Source organism: Dipodomys ordii, unplaced genomic scaffold (genome assembly GCF_000151885.1).
Source record: "Dipodomys ordii isolate 6190 unplaced genomic scaffold, Dord_2.0 Scaffold117, whole genome shotgun sequence".
Taxonomy (NCBI): Eukaryota; Metazoa; Chordata; class Mammalia; order Rodentia; family Heteromyidae; genus Dipodomys; species Dipodomys ordii.
In genome coordinates, this window is record NW_012267333.1 from 2,873,069 (window position 1) to 2,892,852 (window position 19,784).

General features: G+C 36.9%; 2 protein-coding genes across 2 annotated transcripts; one reads left to right on the plus strand and one right to left on the minus strand.

Moving 5' to 3' along the window:
• Window positions 1–980: 980 nt before the first annotated feature.
• Window positions 981–1,925, minus strand: LOC105995305 (olfactory receptor 5B12-like). Its single transcript, XM_013029013.1, has one exon. It carries the CDS (start codon window positions 1,923–1,925, stop codon window positions 981–983), a length of 945 nt encoding a protein of 314 aa, XP_012884467.1.
• A 10,093-nt stretch (window positions 1,926–12,018) lies between these two features.
• Window positions 12,019–19,335, plus strand: LOC105995306 (olfactory receptor 5B2-like). The gene is made up of 3 exons (XM_013029014.1): window positions 12,019–12,941; window positions 16,168–16,273; window positions 19,171–19,335. Exons 1-3 carry the CDS (start codon window positions 12,019–12,021, stop codon window positions 19,333–19,335), a joined length of 1,194 nt encoding a protein of 397 aa, XP_012884468.1.
• Window positions 19,336–19,784: the final 449 nt, after the last annotated feature.

Consider the following 19,784-nt stretch of genomic DNA (forward strand, 5'->3'; position numbering starts at 1 on the left):
CTGGGCACTGTCCCTCAGCTCTTTAGCTCAAGGCTAGTGCTCTAGTACTCGAGTCATAGAGCCATTTCTGGCTTTTTCTGTTTATGTGGTGCTGAGGAATCGAACCCAGGGCCTCATGCATGCAAGGCAAACACTCTACCACTGAGCTACCTTCCCAGCCCATGGGATTATGAACATTAAGCACACATACAAGGTTTTATGCATTCCTAGAAAAAGGCGTCAGAATGATTATATTCTCATCTCTAATTCATTTTGAGGGAAAGTACAATAGGAAAGAAAAATAAAAAATTAATGAAAATATGTTTCAACATATGCATACAGGCAAGGAGTTAATTAATGTTTTAAAGAAGTTAGGTAATAGGAGTTGGGGAGGTGGGGAGGGAAGGGATGTTAGGGGAAAAACAAAGGAGGAATAATGATGCTCGATAGGAAATGTACTCATTACCTTATTCATGTAACTGTAACCCCTCTGCACAGTATTTTTACAATAAAAACATATAAAAAGAAGTTAGGTAAATATGAGAATTGTTAATTGATCATTAAGCTGAGTAGAAACTTCCATGGTAATCCAGGGCATGGAATACAGGATTAATCCATATATTCCAGAAAAGTCACAAAGCTCACAAATGACAGCACTGATATTAACAGAACCTTCTTGGAAGGGAAGACAGAATTTTCACACTGTGAACTGTTTTATTAACATGACAAGTATGGCTTTCGATAGAACCCAGTGGCAGAGCACTTGATTAACATGCATATGGAACTGGGGAGAATCTCCAATCACTCAAAAATGAAATAAAATGAAAATCACCTAACTATATTTTAACAGAAAGCATGAATCACACAGAGAAAGATGAGAACACAAGAATTACACATTTAAAAGTTGTCATGGTACACTTGTTCGTGTGAGCCTACATATTTGTCTTCATAAAGATTATTCGGAGGTAGACCAAAACTGCTTTGATTTAGATTTGATATACTTAACATAAAAATCTTTTGTCAGAGTTTACTTTCTCTACAGCCTTGGTAAAGGCTTTCTTAACCTCTTTGTTCCTCAGGCTGTAGACCAGTGGATTCAACATGGGGATCACCATCGTGTAGAACACAGATGCTACTTTGTCCGTGCCCATGGCGTGACTGGAGCTGGGCTGTAAGTACATGAAGATACCTGATCCATAGAAGATGGAGACTGCGGTGAGGTGGGAGGCACAGGTGGAGAAGGCCTTCTGGCATCCTTCAGCTGAGCGCATCCTTAGGATAGTGATGAATATGAACAGGTAGGAGACCAAGATGACGAGGATTGAAAAGATGTCATTGAAACCCACCACAAAAAAAATAACCATCTCAGTAATGGAGGTGTCTGAGCATGAGAGGGCTAAGAGGGGAGGGGCATCACAGAAAAAGTGATCCACCACGTTATCCTTGCAGAAGGAGAGCCTGAAAATGTTTCCAGTATGGATGGAGGCATTCAGGAAGCCACAGACATAGGAGCCTGTGGTCAGACAGACACACTTATTTGTGGTCATGGTGGTGGTGTAATGCAGAGGCTTACACACGGCTGCATAGCGATCAAAAGCCATGGAGGCCAAGAGAAAACTCTCTGTCGTGATGAAACCGACAAAAAAGAAGAACTGGGCAGCACAGGACTTGTAGGACATGATTTTCTCTCTCATGAGGAGTCCTGACATCACCTTGGGAGTGACAGCTGATGAATATGCGAAGTCCACCAGGGATAAGTTACTGAGGAAAAAGTACATGGGTGTGTGGAGACGAGAGTCCAGAAGGATCAATCCCATCATCCCCAGGTTCCCAATCAGCGTGCTAAGGAAGATGAGAAGGAAGATGATGAAGAAGGGGATTTGGAGTTCTGGATTATTTGTTAGTCCCACAAGAATGAACTGGGTCACTTCTGTGCTGTTCTCCATTGGAAATTATATGGCTAGCTTGTAGTGATGAGCGTGGAGAGTCAGAATGACAAATGGCAAACAGATGTTGACCTCAATTGGCTTGCTTGCCCTATGATTTATTTTAGTTTTGCAACGTCTTAGTTTTAAGATCCCATATCTACGGAAGGCCTTCTAAGCAGGGCACGATGGTATCTTAGAAGCATTTTTCCTTTTAACTCAGTGGATGTTTGGGTAACAAGTTACTGACTATATTCTGAAGTTGAAATGAAGAGGAACACTTGTAGGCATCACAAAAGGCATAGAAGGATGGCTGAAAAGTGGAAAGAAAAGGCAGAGGGAATGTGAACATCAGAAAACAGTCCTATACTCCATCTCCAACTCTAATCCGTCAGGAAGTGGAGTCCAGAAACTGAAGCCACAATTGCAAAGTAAGAACCATCCATGGTAAATTTATCTTCTAGTTACAACGTAAGCACATACTTCCTGCTTGCCTTCATCTAAGTCTGGGGTTTAGTGAGACAGTCGTCATTCTGATGTGGAGGCCAGCTCTAGTAAAAAAAGAACAAAAAGGCATTTGGTCCCTCTCTCTATCTCAGACATACAACAAGTGCTATCTGATAGAGAACCTATTGATAGGGAACTATTCTGGAGGCTTAAAAACAGGAGCAATCAAGGCCTAGCCTCCTGGGGGGCGGGCACCGTGCCACAGAATCTGGGTGAGAGATAGAGGGCATAAATGGAGTTTATGGGAGAAAAAAAGAAGAGTTTCTGATGCACTTCTGCTGAGGAGTTCAAGCATCAGGAATTTCCAGGCACTGGAGATCATGGCAGCTGGAGGCCTCATGGGTGGTACAGCACCAGTGTAGGAAGACTGCAGTAGACACAGAGCCCTAAGCCTGTTGGCAATATACTCCTTGCCATTCATGTCCTGCCCATCTTTGGATATGTGGTTTGGCTGGCTGATGCCACTGAGATCACTACACATAGGCCCTCGTGAATCAGGTGATTTCCATAGCCTCTTCCTCCTCTGGCAGGTGGAACTGCTGGGCTGGGTCTCAAACCACAGACACACCTGCAGGAAGGGTCTTCTGTGGCCCCTTTGCTTCTAGGTAAGACTGAGAGTCCTAGGAGCAGGCTCTCTTTTATTTTTCATTTACATCATGTGATATACCTAAGTTTACTCCTGGGATTTCCACCACGGTGTTGAGATATAGGGTCTCTGATTGAATGATACCTAAGAAATAGGAAAATGTTTAAGCCTAAACTCTTTGAAGGGAGAATGGCTGTCTGGATGCATTTTCTGCTTACCTGGGCCGCTTCAATGTCATGCCCAGGTGGATTCCACCTAGGTCTGCCTTCTTGTTTGAGTCATGAGCACGAAGAGTCCAGCAGCTTCATTCATGGTCAGGCTTCAGGTCAGAAATTCAGTTCTTGAAAGAGTCCTCTTTATTTGAGGACTCTCCAGGGCGTTGTCAGTAGTTTTAAAATTCCTTAGAAGCAGGTCAAGGTGGAAAATAATGCTAGTGGCATTGCCATCAATGAATACAAGTCCTAGCCCTGGATCTGCCATTCTGTCTTTCTAGATAAATCATTTAACCTCTATGAAATTCAATTAATCTATGAAAAGGGAATATTAGACAGGGAGTGCCTGTAGGATTCTTCCTGAAGCACTGATGATTCGAGCTGGAAGTAAGTCCTCATGAAGCCTTCTATTTGTTAAGGGATGACCATCATAATTATAACCCAATTTTTATTTAATCAGAAGGGAGGATTGTATAGTCATAAAGCTCTTGTGACACAATTCCCCCAAGTGGGCTCCCACAGGGCTTATTTCCATCCTCTACAGATGGATAGATGATTTAAAAGTTCTGGGAGGGAGATCTTGGGATTATTTCCATCCTATTAAGCAATTCTTTTTTATAGTAATGCCCAAATCAAGACACAGCCTGACATTCAGGGCTGCAATTTCACTTAAATATTGGGAGATCGAAACATAGATTCTGTCGATTTAACAAATGTATTCATTAGTGCTTTTCTCAATTGACACCCCCCCTCCCTGATATTTGAGCTGTGGAGAGGAAATGTCAATGCAGTCAACTGCTGACTGATTCTGAATGACCATCTCTTCCAATAATGATCTTTGGAAATACACATGCATGGAAAACTCAGGACCATCACACTCATGGTGCTGAAATAAATGGGGAACATAGTAAATAAGTAAATATTTTAAGAAACACATGGTGTGTAGAGAAAAATTATGCACTGTATCTTTTTAAATATAATATACAATAATATACATGGTATATATAATATAATTCTATGTTGTATATTTAATACAATATAATATATAGAATATTATATATTTAAGATAATCTAAATGGAGGAAAAAGGACAATTTGTATGTTACCAATTTTTATTCTTATGGTAATAAGGCAAGAGAAATGAATAAAAGTAATACATATAGGAAGATGTCAAGCTATCTGTGTTAGTATCACTAGCATAAGGTATGATCCTCTGCTTTAAAGCCCCTTCAGAACCCAGAAGGGGTACATACCTGTCATCTCATGTACTAAGAAGACACAGTCAATAGGGTCACAAGCTGAGGATGTATCCAGGCAGAAGTATGATATCTTATATGAAAACTAAACTAAAGCAAAAAGTGTTTGGAGCTTGACCCAGGTAGTAGAGAAATTGGTTAGAAATTGGAGGCCCTGGGTTGAAAGTCTAGTACCACCAAAAGGAAAGATCCTAAAGCCTTGCCAAGAAAAGTCTTGATTCTGGTAAACACTTTTATCAAAGTATCTACACACAAGATCAACATATTAAAAAATATCAGTATCTTTTCTATATGATATTGCTGAACATGCTGATGAAGACATTAAGAAAACAATACCAACCACGTTTGCCTTCGGGGAAAAAATATCTGGGAATAAACCTCATCAAGGAAGTGTGAACCTTTATAATGCAGTCTGAACTACACAGAAAAGATACATCGAAGATGGAAAGGTCTCCCATGTTCCTAGATCTGCAAAATGAGTACTGTGAAAATGACTGATTTCTGAAAACAATCTTCAGATTCACTGTAATGGCCATGAGGAGTAATAAAATTTTTTGGCTAAATGGAAAAAAATTTAAATCTTAAATTTAATATAGAAGCACAAAATACTGAGCGTAAAGAACAACTCTGGCGGTATCACAATAGTTAATTTCAAATTGTGCTCTAGAGCCCCACTAGAAAGGAAATGGGAACTGGCACAAAGAAACAGAGTGCAGGTATAGTCATCTTGATTTTTGATAAAGATGCCAAAAACAGGTTAGAGGAAAGACAGCCCCTTTGCTAAGTGGCACTAACACTGGATGTTAGCACTGATAAGACTGGAAGTTGCTTAGTTTATTGATTTGGTTATTTGGGCGCTAATGCTTTCGTAGGCATTTTAGGGCTCCTTTATTTTGTTTCTGTGAATAATGCCAATGAAACTGTAGATCATCTTCAGTAGTGTCCACATGTGCCAGTGGAATTCGTATACTAATGTCATTGAATCATAATAAGTATCGGAATGCAAGTATTTCTATATAGTAAGTTGATTGTGATGCTTTGGGGGTATCAACCCTATATAACTCTATCATATGTGGTTCTATTTTTAGTATTTTGAGAAATCTCCATATTAATGTCCATAAGGGAGACACTGATTTACATTCCCACCAACAGTTGATAAAGGTTTCTGTATAATCATGGATACATTTTTTGGAGAACAATAGCAAACACATTAAAGAAAGACAGCATGAAAACTAAAAACGTTTGAATGGAATAAAATTTAATCTAAAGCATATACACAAAGCAATAACTCCAAAGGTAAATACATTACTTTTCTTCTTCAAACAACCGAGCTAGGTCTCTGGGGAAGGTTCATTTACCATTTATCTAATAATCACTTTTGCTTCTACCTCTTTGCCTCCAGAGAACTTTAGTCTTTGTGACTGGAAAATGAACTTTACAACTTTGGTGCAGGGGTGGGGGGGTGAGGAGGGAGGTAGGATGGGAAGAGATGGGAAGGGGAAACAAAGGAGGAGGCTACAATGCTTGATAAGAAATGTACTCACTATCTTGCCCATGTAATTGTAATCCCTCTGTACAGTATTTTCACAATAAAAAAAGAAATAATTTGTTTAACAGAAGCTTTGTCAGCCTTCTTTGGGTGGGACTTGCAACTGGAAAAACCCCAAGCGAAGTTGTGTTATCTTCCTGAAGTGCACAATAAGTTCCTAGCTTATTTCTTTCTTTGATCTGTTTAGGCTGTGCCAATTCAAGAAGTTCTATGTAAAGGGTAATGGCAATTATTTATGCAGTATACAGCAGTATACAGAGTTTAGTGCTCCAAATTTTAATATTGTTATGAGTTTGTGACATTTATTTATGGAGCAAATTCCAGGAACAAAGAATATGGTGATTCATTCAAATGATGAAAGAATAGGATTATTCTCATTCATTAAAAGCCTTGTGTTTCGGATAGTGCTTCCAATAGTTGAAGTAAACATTTGTTGAGACACAGGGAAAACAAAAATGAATAACTGAATAGATGAAGAATATCAGTGAATGGACAATGTCTGGTTTCTTCAGCGCATCCTGAAATATGCAGTCCTGTGTTTCTGAAGCCAATTCCGGTGCACACTATTCCCTAGTACTTAGAACGTCTTGATCAACTATTTAGATTACTTTCAATAAGGAGTCCATAGGAATAAATATGATTTATATTGTGATCCTGTAGGTATGTGTGGACATGCCCGCACACACACTTATAGAAAAAGTTAAACCTTCTCATCTCACTTTAAAATTCACCTCTATCTGTTCTCTTCCATCCTAATTGAGCTAATATATACAAAGGCATAGAAGAACAGTTCAAAAGTAGACTGCTTTATGTTAGAATTTATTATTATAATAGGAGTTAAATTGAATTTTAAGTAAAATGCTTGTTTTGACTTGCTCTTTGGTTTCATATTTCATGAATGCGTAGTTATCTGTCATTTTTAAAATGTGTTGTTGGAACAATCTGTGGTGAATTAATTCTGGAAGATTCACTGAAAAAATCATGGATGGTTTGTTTTCTGCAGACCTGGTGAATATAATCAGTATATGTATAATAATAAACATACCCTATGTATATTTATAAAGCCGTTCCATGGAATAGTTTTCTTGTTTCAAGACATATTTATCTATATATCTATATCTGTATCTATATTTGCTTCTTTGATTTCAATGATTTTGTTCAGAGAGTTTCTTCTTAGGAAAAACCTACTGTTTGGAACATAATGTGTAACAGAAAATTATATTAAAGAATACACATATGAAAATATCAATGGAATGTTTTTGAATTTCATTCTCTTTTGATTCTTCATTTAGAGTCTCAGAGAAGTTGTCATTGAAGACAGTTTAATTTCTCAGTGCAAATTACTCTCTAAAGAGCTGCTTTTGCAGAACAGTAACAATTTCTTCTCTAATTCATCTAACCAAACAAAATTAATGACTAATTTTATATGTTCTAGACACCATAGTAGACACATAAACCCAGAAAAAATAAATTCAGGGTACTTCAAGTTTTGATTTTGTAGGCAAATATACTTTGCTATTCAGATAGCAAAGTATAGTAGGGTTTCCAAATAATTATGAAGTAGTTAATATAGATAACCTTCAGAGAATTTAAAAATTGTAAATATTTAGAAAATAATTAGGAGAGAAACCTAAATTACAAACCGGGCCTGGCTTCAAACAGTAATCTTCAGGTCTCAGACTCCTGAGTAGCTAGGATTACAGGTGTGAGCCATTGGTGCTGTGGCTTGAATAAATATTTCTAATTGTAAGTATGAAAGTTACATGAGCCAGGCACCAATGGCTCACTCCTTCTTAGGAAAAACCTACTGACATTAACTGTTTGAAACATAATGTATAATATTGAAAATTATATTATCTCTGAAATTATGTTGATGTCATTATTTATTTCTATTTCTTCTGAATTATATAATATACCATAGATGAATGGGACTCTAAGTTAATTAGAATATTTTAGTGTACTTGAAAGTTGAAGATTATATAACTTTCTGATTATTGGGTACAAGTGTGAGAAAATAGTGACTTACTTGGTGTAAGTAACCAGAAAAATAAATCATCATTATATGAGATATGGTGAATTAGAGCAGTAGAAGGTTCATAGTGGAAGGTATCCTGGGGTTTCATTCCAATACATGTAGTATCTTTTTTTTTTCAATGAAAAGATGCTGTATTATTCTTTTTTTTAATTTTAATTTTAATTTTTTTGTGAACATACTGTACAGAGGGGTTACAATTACATGGGCAAGATAATGAGTACATTTCTTATCAAGCATTGCAGCCTCCTCCTTTGTTTACCCTTCACATCCCTTCCCAGCCTCCCCCCGCCATGTGGTGTCTTTTGATTACCACATACAAGTTTAGCATTAAAATGAAAGAAATATATTTGGGAAATAATAGCATTAGGTGGCATTTAATACCATGAGAGTGGTTGATATCTATAAGGAAAATACAAACATGGAGATGGGGAATTTGTTGCAAGGCTGAGGTCTGGAGATCTTTATTTATAAGAGGGCAGGCAGATTGGTTGCCAGTAAAGGTGAGCAATGTCCTGAAAACCAAGCAGCCGGTGTTTTTTCAGGGAGGATTGCAAATACCAAAGTTGCCTGTAGATCACACAATGTCAAGGCTAACATTTAACTTCAAGTTAGATGTATATGAAGTTGATTTCTTTTTATTTTATTTTTTATTATTATCTTTATGTAAGTGTACAAAGGAGTTGCCATTTAAGAGAAAAGTTTAAGAATGCAATATATCTTAATCAGTGTTACCCCTTTCAATCTTCTCTCTCATCCTTCCCCTCCCTACCCTTTCTCTCACTCTTCTTCATTTTGTAGGCTATATATTGGATTCTTGACTGCATTCTACCTCTCTTCTCCTCTTCATTCGTCTGTCTACCCCTTTTTCCTCAACCCCACTCCATCCCTTTTGAGTACTGTTTCCTGGTATTTTATTTTGCTGAACTTGAAAAATAATTAACAGTAAAAATATAACAAATGATGTCTATGTAAACAAATAAGTGAATCTCATATATGTATTCTGATAGGTGACGTAAGGCAGGTTCATGAGGCTAGTTTTGTGCTATCATTCCATTTACATCGATCTCTCTCTATATATGCAAAATGTAACTCATAAAGACAAAAATCAATTTATACTATGAAGTAGTAAGGCAGAAATTTTGAATACCACCCAATATGATAATATTTTAGATAGATGAGATTCTTTATTGTTTACATGAGCACATATATTTATTCAGACTCAAAAATGTATCCTAAAATGATTGAACTTTACTGTACATGACTTAACAACCTCAACTAAACTAGTAAATGACAAAACAATATGGATACAGCAGTGTATCCACTCAACAAATGAAGTTAGTTCCTTAAAGCAGTTTAATTGCTTTTTTTAAGGCAACTGGAACAGGAGCCTGGGGGTCCCTCCACAGGGAGCTCACTCCCTTGAGACTATTGTGTCTCTGAAGTTTTCTTTTGGATCCAGGTTATTACCTCTAAATCCCAGCATGATTTTTGTGTCTGACGTCAGTTTATCAGAGACAGACTGTGCTCATGGACCCTTTGCTAACATGCTTAGCCTTCTGAAATAGAATAGTTGTTGGTTCAATATGGCCTTCTCCAAATGGAAGAACGTCTCAATCTGAAACTATCAACAGGAAAAAGGTAAAGGTTATATGTATATGCATATATAATATTGAATATTTAAAATTATAATGCAATTATAATTCATGACTGAGGTGATTAACAGACTTCGTTTTATACAGACATAGTTCTGTAAATGACACAGACATGCTTGTGATATGAATAGAGAAACTGAGGTTGGAATAAGGGAAGTGATAATTATAAAAACATTTTTTGATCAATTCCTAAAAAGGAAAGCATCTCCAAAGGAATTTATACATTCTTCCCTGGCAGGATTTCAGATAACTGAAAAGTTAGGATTTCCATCATGTTTTTTCCCCAGGAGTGAGGTAAACTTTTATATACTTACTTTTAAATGAGAACTATAATATATGTGAGTATAATAGGTAGGCTAATACTATTAAATAGATGAGCTCATGAGCCTTTTGCTTGGAAATAGAATGGACTCTCACTAGCAAAAACTCTATGAGTAGTAAGTAAAGTGATATTTAAGAAACACTTGGCTACAGTTTAAATGTAGACAGGGAAGGTCAGGTGATGCCTTGATTTAGTAAATAGTAAACTCATCTCCTAACAATTTGAATCTATGTCCTGAGACTTAAGAAGGGTCCTCATGTAATTATTTGCTGCCATCTTAATTTCAATTTTCTTATTGCACAATTGCATCATTTTATTACACTTATATAAAAGCTATAGAGCAGTAGTTCAGAGCACATATTGCAAAATCATTCTTCCTTTATGGAAATAGTGGGATTACTTCATATTCAACAGATAATTTGGGGAAATAATCTAACATTAATTTTTAATCTACAAATTATGATAACATGACTCATTTTATGTTAAGGAAGAGGTATATATTCATATCGATAATTTAAAAATTATTTTTATGGAACATAGCACACTCTATGTTGTTTTCAGTTGCATCATCGTGTATGTTAGAAGGGTGTAAACACAAATGCAAATGCTTACAGAGATATAATGCAATACAAATCTGTAAAATGGCCAAAAGGAGGATTGGAGAGGAAATAGGTATCAGAGAATAGTTTCTTAAGTTCCAACTTAAAAAATATAAACATAGAAACCTCACTGCTGTGAATTTTCAACCTTCAACTCTATGAGTCAACAAATGAAATGAAAATTATGTAAGAATGACTTAAGGTTTGTAGATTATTTTGTGCCTCAACTGCAAGTTATTTAATCAAAAGATAGACTAAATAATCCTGAATTCTCACGCAAGTGGCTGGTGTGGAGTAAGATGTGCTGGAAGCCTAGGAGCGCTCAGTATACTGGCTGATCAGGAGAAGCAGTTACAGAGGGCTGCCTACCAGAGTCCACACTCAACCGCCTGTGGCAGCCCTGCAAGCCACCCCTTGGGCTTTCCAAGCTGAGGTGGAAACCATCATCACACCTTGTGCTCACTTCTTAGAAGTCACTCACTAAGTTTGTGATAAGCTCCTTAGCTTTGCTGTCTTTTTAATCTTCTTTAACTATTACAATAGTCTGCTTTGAGATGTCCTGTTACTGTCTTTATTTCACAAATAAAGAAAATGAACTCAGGACCCATCTCTCCTAGGCAGTAATGGATGAGGCTACTAGTTGATTGATCTTTCACCTCTTTCTAGAGTCTAAACACTGACATTGAATGCCAAATCTTCTCTTCAGCACTGTTCTAATAACGATGACATTAGAGCACTTCATTTACATTACATCTGTCTCTCATTTATTCTCCTAGGCATGCAAAGCATTGATTTTTTAATCACAGATCCCATCAATAAATATGAACTAATTTAAATTAAATTCTATTAAACCTCTTAAGGGCATAGGTACTGGGGCACTGTTCTTTGTGAGATGAAACCCAGATCATTTCCATGTACTTAAACTTCTGTAGGTTTCTTAAAGAAGACAACACATGAATATCTTAAGTCCATATTGATAAAAATCATTATGTAATTGTCAGCTCGCAACAGTGTCAGATGATGTGATTTGGGAAGTATTTATTACCCATATGGGACCAAAGACAAATACAACAATGTTTTCTCAGTTTCTTTATTCATACAATAGTGCATTTGGTTATTGATCTCTAAGGACTTTTGTAATTTTAACCATCTGAATCTATCTAGGTGACTTTTTTCCTTTACTGTTTTGACCAAATTTTTGCCTTAGATCTTAGGAATAATAATGTAATAATACAGTAATATAATATACATGTATGTAATATACATGCATAATATATACACATAATATGTGTGTATGTATGTATGTAATATACAATAATACATCCTTCAGTTAAAATTCTTTTTTCATGCTCCAAATACTCCTTTCTTATTACTGCAGGGAGTCTATACTTCCTAGGATGAACCACACAGAAGTGGGGAATTTCCTCCTGGAGGGTGTTAACCAAAGCCCAGAACTTCAGATTCCACTTTTCATCGTGTTCACCATCATTTACTTCACTACTGCTTTGGGAAACCTGGGCATGGTCTTGCTGATTGTCTTGGATTCCCATCTCCACACTCCTATGTACTTTTTCCTCAGTAACCTCTCTATGGTGGACTTTGGGTACTCTTCAACGACCACACCCAAAGTGATAGCTGGGTTCCTTATAAAAGAAAACGTAATATCCTACAATGCATGTGCTTCTCAAATGTTCTTTTTTCTAGCCTTTGCTTCCATGGAGAATATTATTTTAGCCTTAATGGCTTATGATCGCTATGCCGCAGTCTGCAAGCCTTTACATTATACCACCACCATGACAACAAGTGTGTGTGTGTATCTGGTCCTAGGCTCCTACATCTATGCTTTTGTGAATTCCTCTGTCCTCATTGTGAACACATTCACCCTGTCCTTCTGTGAGTCCAATGTGGTCCATCACTTTTTCTGTGATATCCCAGCCGTCATGATTCTCTCTTGTTCTGACAAACACGTGAATGAGATGGTTCTGGTTTTCATTTCCAGTTTCAATGTCTTTTGTGCTCTTCTTGTGGTATTGATTTCTTACCTGTTCATATTTATTACCATCTTCAAAATGCAGTCATCTAAGGGCTATCAAAAGGCTTTGTCCACCTGTACTTCTCACCTTACTGCAGTTTCCATATTTTATGGGACTGTCATCTTCATGTACCTCCAACCTAGCTCCAGTCACTCCATGGATACAGACAAAATTGCATCTGTTTTCTATGCAATGATCATCCCCATGCTGAACCCTATGGTCTATAGCCTGAGGAACAAAGAGGTCAAGAGTGCCTTCAGAAAGGTAATTGACAAAGTCAAATCATCGCGGGGTTTTAATGTGTTTGGATGCACAATAAACTAATTTTCGGGTTCATTCTTCTAAACTGGCATTTTAAAATGCAATAGCCATATTAACTTCTGAAATTATATCCTGTCCCTTGCAAAATCTAGAGTTCAGTAGAAAACACACTTATCTAGAAATGCAATACCACAATGAGAATTATTCTGAAGAATAGACTATGATTTCTTAATCTCTGTGGAAAATGTGTTTACCTTTTAAAGTCTAGTGCATTTATTTTTCATTTTGAAATTGCCATACAGTTGTAATATGGATATTGTGATACTTCCATAAAGCACATAGAGTACTTTGAAAAAATCTACTCCCTCCTTCAGATGACCATTCCTCGACTTCATCTCCATATTCTTTCTCAAGTATCATCCATTGAGTTGGTTTATACTGCATTTATATATGTATTTAGAAGTAAATTCTAATATACTACAGTTATCAATGCCTTTGTGAAGGAAGCCAAACGCATACACTGGAGAAAATGGCAGACTCTTCAACAATAATACCATTAGTGAGACTAAAATATTAATTTTTAACTAATATGTGTTGATGCATGTATTAGTAGAATTGTGGCTGATACTAATACTTGTTCCTAATACTTAGTTGTGGGTGATACTAATTATGAGTCATCTTAATAAATATATTCAGACCTTGATTAAAACTAGACTTTCTTTTTTATTGTGAAAATACTGTACAGAGGGGTTACAATTACATGGGCAAGATAATGAGTTCATTTCTTATCAAGCATTGTAGCCTCCTCCTTTGTTTCCCTTTCCCATGCCTTCCCATCATCACCTTGCTTCCCACCAAATCCTCCTCCCCCCCACCAAAGTTGTAAAGTTCGTTTTTCCACATAAGGACTTACATCTCATTGTTGCAATGGATTTTTTAAATCTACTCCATCTTTTTCCAAATATGAAATAATCACTATTTTACTTTCGGGACAACTTTTCTTTCAACATCTACACATGAGAGGTAGAATGTCAGATATGTCATGCTGTGTCTTATTTAACTTGAGATTAGGTGCAATTGATAAATGAGGTTGGGAGAATTTGGAGAACAGTGCTGCTTAGGAAGTAATGCTGTCAGTGCAGACCTGTTCCCAGAGCCTAATATCTCTATGGCGGAACTAACTCCTTCTGATGGCTGTGCATGTTCCTTCTGCTCCTGTTTCCTAAGCCATCTACTGTGCATCTGTCTCTGTCTCTCAGTTACTTCACTTGAAACCAAAGCACTGAGTTTACCTAGCCCTATGGTGACAGTGACCTATTGTAATTAATTTACTGTCTACGCCAAGTGGTTGGTAGTAGAGTGTGAATAGTCCATAATGGAGGACAAAAAGGAAATACTCATAGCAGAGTGGTGCTAAAATAAAGACATAAATGGAGTGAAAAATGTTCTTCACAGGGAAAGAAAATTTAAAAAAACTCATCATAAAAGCATGGTTGATGTTCAGAAGAGACAAAGAAAGCAATAAGGAAAACATAGGGTAAAAGACAATGAAAACAACATAAAAATATAAAATAACTAAAGCAAAACTGAGTGTCCAGCATCCTCAATTTCAAAGGATTTGGTGACGGGAAAGGGATACATTATTGACTTCTCAGTTTAGTTTTGAAATGGTCTGAAACTTTGGGGGTAAACTGAAAATTGCTTCTAGTCTCCTTCATTTTATTATAATCTGATTATTTTACCCATTGAAAATTACAGTGACTGGGAAACAAGAAGGGAAAGAATGATATCTTCCAAAAAAGAAAAGTACTCTTTACCTGATTTCACCTGTAACTGTAACCCTTCTGTACCCAACCTTTTATTATAAATAATAATAATAACTTAAAAAAGAGACAATCACAGTGAGAACAAGTGGGTTGTATAAAACAAGTCTTCTCTTTGTTTCTTTTGGTTAGTTTACTTAAAGGTTTGCTAATCTTGTTTAGCTATTTAGAGAACTTACTGTTTCAATGGCTGTTCATTTATTTTTAGCTTATTATTATTATTTGTGAGCTTATTCTCTTATCTTTATTATTTCTTTCTGCCTACACATTTTTTGCATTTGACTTGCTTTTTGTGTAACAATTTGATGTGCATCATTATTTAATTGAACCTGTTCTGATGTTTTATTGTAGAAACTTGTAGTTATAAGCTTTCTTCTCAGAACTACTTTGCCATGGTGTGATTTCATTTACCTTTGGTTCTAGATTTTTATTGCACCTACTTATTTTTCTACAATGCATTGGTCAGTCACCACATGTCTGGATATTTTACATAGTTCCTTTCGTTGTTGATTTCCACTTGCTCCACTGGGATCTGATAACCTGCAGATTATTTCAATCTTCTTATATTGATTGAAATTTGCTATGTGTCTTTTTATTGTTATTGTAAAGGTGATGTGCAGAGGGGTTACAGTTACATAAGTCAGGTAATGAGTACATTTCATTTTAGACAGTGTCCCCTGCTATATGTCTTTATATATGCTATGTCCTTAATTTTTTGGGATCAGCTTGGTAGGAAGCAGCCAGTTGGTGAAATATTCCATTTCCGTCAGTTATGCCCATTTGACCTGAGCTGTTATTTCTTTACTTTATTTTAAAATTAGTTTATTGTTATTATAAAGAAGATGTACAAAGAGATTACAATTGCATGAGTCAGATGAGTACATTTCTTTCTGTAAATGTCTTCTGTTCCCTCACTCTCTCCCAGTCCTTCCTTCCCATCTCCATCCACAAGTTGTGTAGTTTACTGTGATGTAATTTAACTCTAAGATGTTTTTCATGGTGATGTATTTATTGGTGAGAATGGGGAATCTTCTTCCGTGCTCATGATTTATATGTTTAGACTTTGAATGGCATTGCAGAAACCTTGCCTGTTCCATGAACACCTTTTCATTATTTTTTATCTTCTTCTCAGTGTTCTAATTGTTTGTCTATGAGCCATGATACTTAGGCTTCATTTCTGCCCCTCTATAATAGAGGATTTAAGTTGTGTTTTTTGTGTGAGTTAATAAGTTTTCATTTTCTCAATTTTTTGGTAGTTTTGCACCATTTCAACATTTTTAATTCCACATTCATATCCTGCATTATCCTTGTTGCATTTCTATTTCTCTTCTTTGAATTTACTCAACTATTTCCTTATTATCTCTATAAATTCATTTATTTTTCAATTGCTCTTTAATCTTGTTGATTATTCTTTTCATTATCCTTTGAGATTTCATTTGCTTAATTATCATTCCCTTTATTTGAGAATTATTGACTTTTATATGAGTCCTATTGCCTTGCATTTTCATAGTTTCTGTGCTGTTGCACTGCGATTTGTATGTCTAAGGTCAAATATAAATTATCATGGAGAAAGTGGTGATATATCTTGGAATGACAACAGATAAAATAATAACAAAAGAGCATTCAATTAATGAATAGAACCAATCCAAATAAATAATAAAAACATGTCAGTGTTCCTTCTTTATTGAGGAGGTGAGTACATTCCATTGCACGCTATAATGCAATATGCTTTTTCCTCTAATATCTTGTCCCCCATATTCTGTTGTTTTCCTGTTTTCATGCAGCCGTTGAAGGCATGTATGGTAGCAGCTTTTGGCCAGTGAGGTGGGCTCTGGGCATAAGTTGTTGGTTAGAATGGGCTCTACTAGATATACTCTAGTGCCCAGTACCTGGCCCAACACAGGGTATCCAGTGGCAACTTCCAGCTCATCTACAGCTCAGTTTACCATTTCATATATAGCCTCTTGATTTATATTTTATTTTCATAGTGAAAAGTGGTTACTGTTTCCTACCAGCAGAATCTGAGGTGATTATGATTCTTGTTGGCAGTTTATTTTTCTTGCTACTCTCTCCTGGCCTATACAATTTCAATTGAAATAAGCACAAGTGTTATTTGGGTTTGTTTGGAACATTTTTATTATGTTTAAGTAGTTGTATAAAGGAGTTGCCATTGAACAAAGCACTTTATCATGATAATGTGGTTTGTATACTAAGTGGAAGAATGATATTGTACCGTTCATAAAGAAATGGAAAATCTTGGAAAATTTTGTATTAAATCAAGTAAGGCAGACCCAGAGAAACAAAGGCTTCAAAGCTTCTCTCATTTGTGGTAGCTAGAATGTGCCTATAAATCTACACATAAATACACTGAGTGTGTGTGTAGGGGTATACAAATGAATGAACTGAAATGTAATAGACTCTATGGACAGCTCAAATAGTATAATTCCTTAGAAAGACCTAGTCAAAGCCCAACAAAATAAGTACCAGGAAAAGGGTACTTGTAAGAGGGGGGTGGGGCCAAGGGGAAAAGGGTAGACAAATTAAGGGAGGAAGGGGGCAGAATGTAGTCATTCATTCATTGCATATAACACAAAATTAAGAAAAATAAGGGAAGGGTTAGGTGAAAGGGAAAAGTGAAAATGTTGAAGGAACCACACAGATTAAAATGCATTGTATGCATAACATAACAAGTCAATCCATATCCTAAAAACTTAAGAAAAGGGAGGGAAGAGGTAGATGGGGGGGTGAGAATGTTGAAAAGGTTGAGTTGATCAAGACCCACTGCATGGGCTGGGAAGGTGGCTCAGTGGTAGAGTGCTCGCCTTGTATGCATGAGGCCCTGGGTTTGATTCCTCAGCACCACATAAGCAAAAAGAAAAAAAGCCGGAAGTGGCGCTGTGGCTCAAGTGGTAGAGCACTAGCCTTGAGCTGAAGAGCTGAGGGACAGCGCCCAGGCCCAGAGTTCAGGCCCCATGACTGGACACTCCCCTCCCCCCAAAAAGACCCACTGCATTCATTAACTCCTTTGTGGAAATGTTCTCAATGTTGAGACTTCAGACATTCTTCAGGTGCTAAGTGTTTCTTCACTTATTGCTTAGAAACCTTTTTTTTTTTTTTTTTGGTATTTTACTTTTGAGTTTGGCTATTTGAGATGCACTGGGAGGCATGCAAACTAATTGAGTGAAACATGACTGAAGCATTTGACATTTGTGTATCTGGATATTTTTGTCCTTTTCTAAGATAAGGTCACTTACCATTTTATTTCTTTGAATAAGCTCTCCATTCCTTACATATTCTCAAGACTTTCTTAAGTCCTGTAATCTGAACATTTGGTCATTTAATATTGTCTCAAGGTTTCCATATCTTTCCTCTTACATATTGCTTTATTTTGTCACTTCCTCCATTTTATGTATATATATATATATATACATATACATATATAGATAGATAGATAGATAGATATAGATGTGTGTGTGTGTAGTTTTTATTTTTTATTTTATTTATTTATTTGTGTGTGTGTGTGGGGGGGCTGAACTCTGGGCCTGGGAGCTGTCCCTCAGCTGTTCAGCTCAAGGCTAGTGACCTACCACTTGAGCCACAGCACCACTTCTGGCTTTTTTCTGCTTATGTGGTGCTGAGGAATTGAACCCAGGGCCTCATGCGTGCGAGGCAAGCACTCTACCACTGAGACAACTTCCCAGCCCCCTTTTTTATATTTTAAAATACACCCATGCTTAAGCTCACCAAAGCTTTCTTTTACTAACTTTTCTTGCTTTGATGCTTTCTATTATGTTTTTAATTCCACAGGCACTTTTTTTTTTTTTACAAAGTTTTCTGTTTGACTTGGTAGGTTGCTATTTTTCCTCTCAAGTTTCATTTTTAGCTCATTACATCATTGATCTATTTTTCTACTTCACTGAGGTTTTTTATTTTATTTTATTTTTTTGGTCGTGGGGCTTGAACTCTGGGCATGGACACTGTCTCTGTGCTCTTCAGCTCAAGGCGAGTGCTCTATCACTTGAGCCACAGCGCCACTTCTGGCTTTCTAGTGGTTTATTGGAGATAAGAGTCTCATGGACTTTCCTGCCTGGGCTGGCTTTGAACCGTGATCCTCAGATCTCAGCTGCCTGAGTACCTAGGATTATAGGCGTGAGCCATTGGGGTCTGGCATTATTACTTCACTGAGTTTTACTTGAGTGATTGTTTTAAACTAACTCTGATCTTACACCCATACTCTTACTACATCTTCAGTTACGGAAAGTTTATTTCAGCTTTTTATCTGAGTCCATGGCTTCCTTAAAACTCTTGACATTTCTGGCATGCAGAGTTTTGTGTGCACTGGTAGAATAGTTATTTATCTAACGATATCCAATCAGACTTCATTTGTGCCCCTCATCTCTGTAATTTTATACAGACTGCTTATTTTCTCTAGCCAAGAGCTACCTCTGCTATTTTAGTGCTGGATGACACCCAGGCTCTGCTCTGCCAGGATCTTTTGGTCTGCTGTTACTATTTCAGCAATACTTGGCAATTTTACCCCAAATTTACCCGAGCCCACAGTTGGTGGGTTGCTCAGTATGATCAAAAAGAATGCTGAGAAAGTATAATCCATCCCCACAAACTCTTCCCTGAAGAAAAAACAAATACAAAGATCACAGAATTGCAAAGCAACTATTAAGAAGGTAGAAAGGGAAAGAAGGGCAAAGGAAGCAAGGGGATCCAAAGATTAACCACAGAGAGGCCAGACGCTGGTGGCTCAGACCTATAACCTAACTACTTATGAGGTAGAGACTGGAAGGATCATGGGTCCAGGCCATGAAACGCATGGCTGAGAGCAGTGGTGCATGCCTGTCATTCTAAGCTGTGTGGGAAGTGGAAATTTGGAGGATCATGGTTCCAGGAAAACCCAGCACTAAAGTCAGCAAGACTCCACACCCACTGCAAGCAGTTCCACACAGCTATATTTTCAACAAATACATGAAGGTTCATGTATTCTGATATGGCTCAGGGGCACATACCCAAGTGGGAAGTAAGACCCTATTCTAG

Coding starts and splice junctions, on each gene's coding strand:
- LOC105995305 (XM_013029013.1), bottom strand. CDS start 1,925: ATGGAGAACAGCACAGAAGTGACCCAGTTCATTCTTGTGGGACTAACA.
- LOC105995306 (XM_013029014.1), top strand. CDS start 12,019: ATGAACCACACAGAAGTGGGGAATTTCCTCCTGGAGGGTGTTAACCAA. Junction 12,942..16,167: donor ATTGACAAAGTCAAATCATC/GCGGGGTTTTAA, acceptor TTATCCTTTGAG/ATTTCATTTGCTTAATTATC. Junction 16,274..19,170: donor GTGCTGTTGCACTGCGATTT/GTATGTCTAAGG, acceptor TATTTTCTCTAG/CCAAGAGCTACCTCTGCTAT.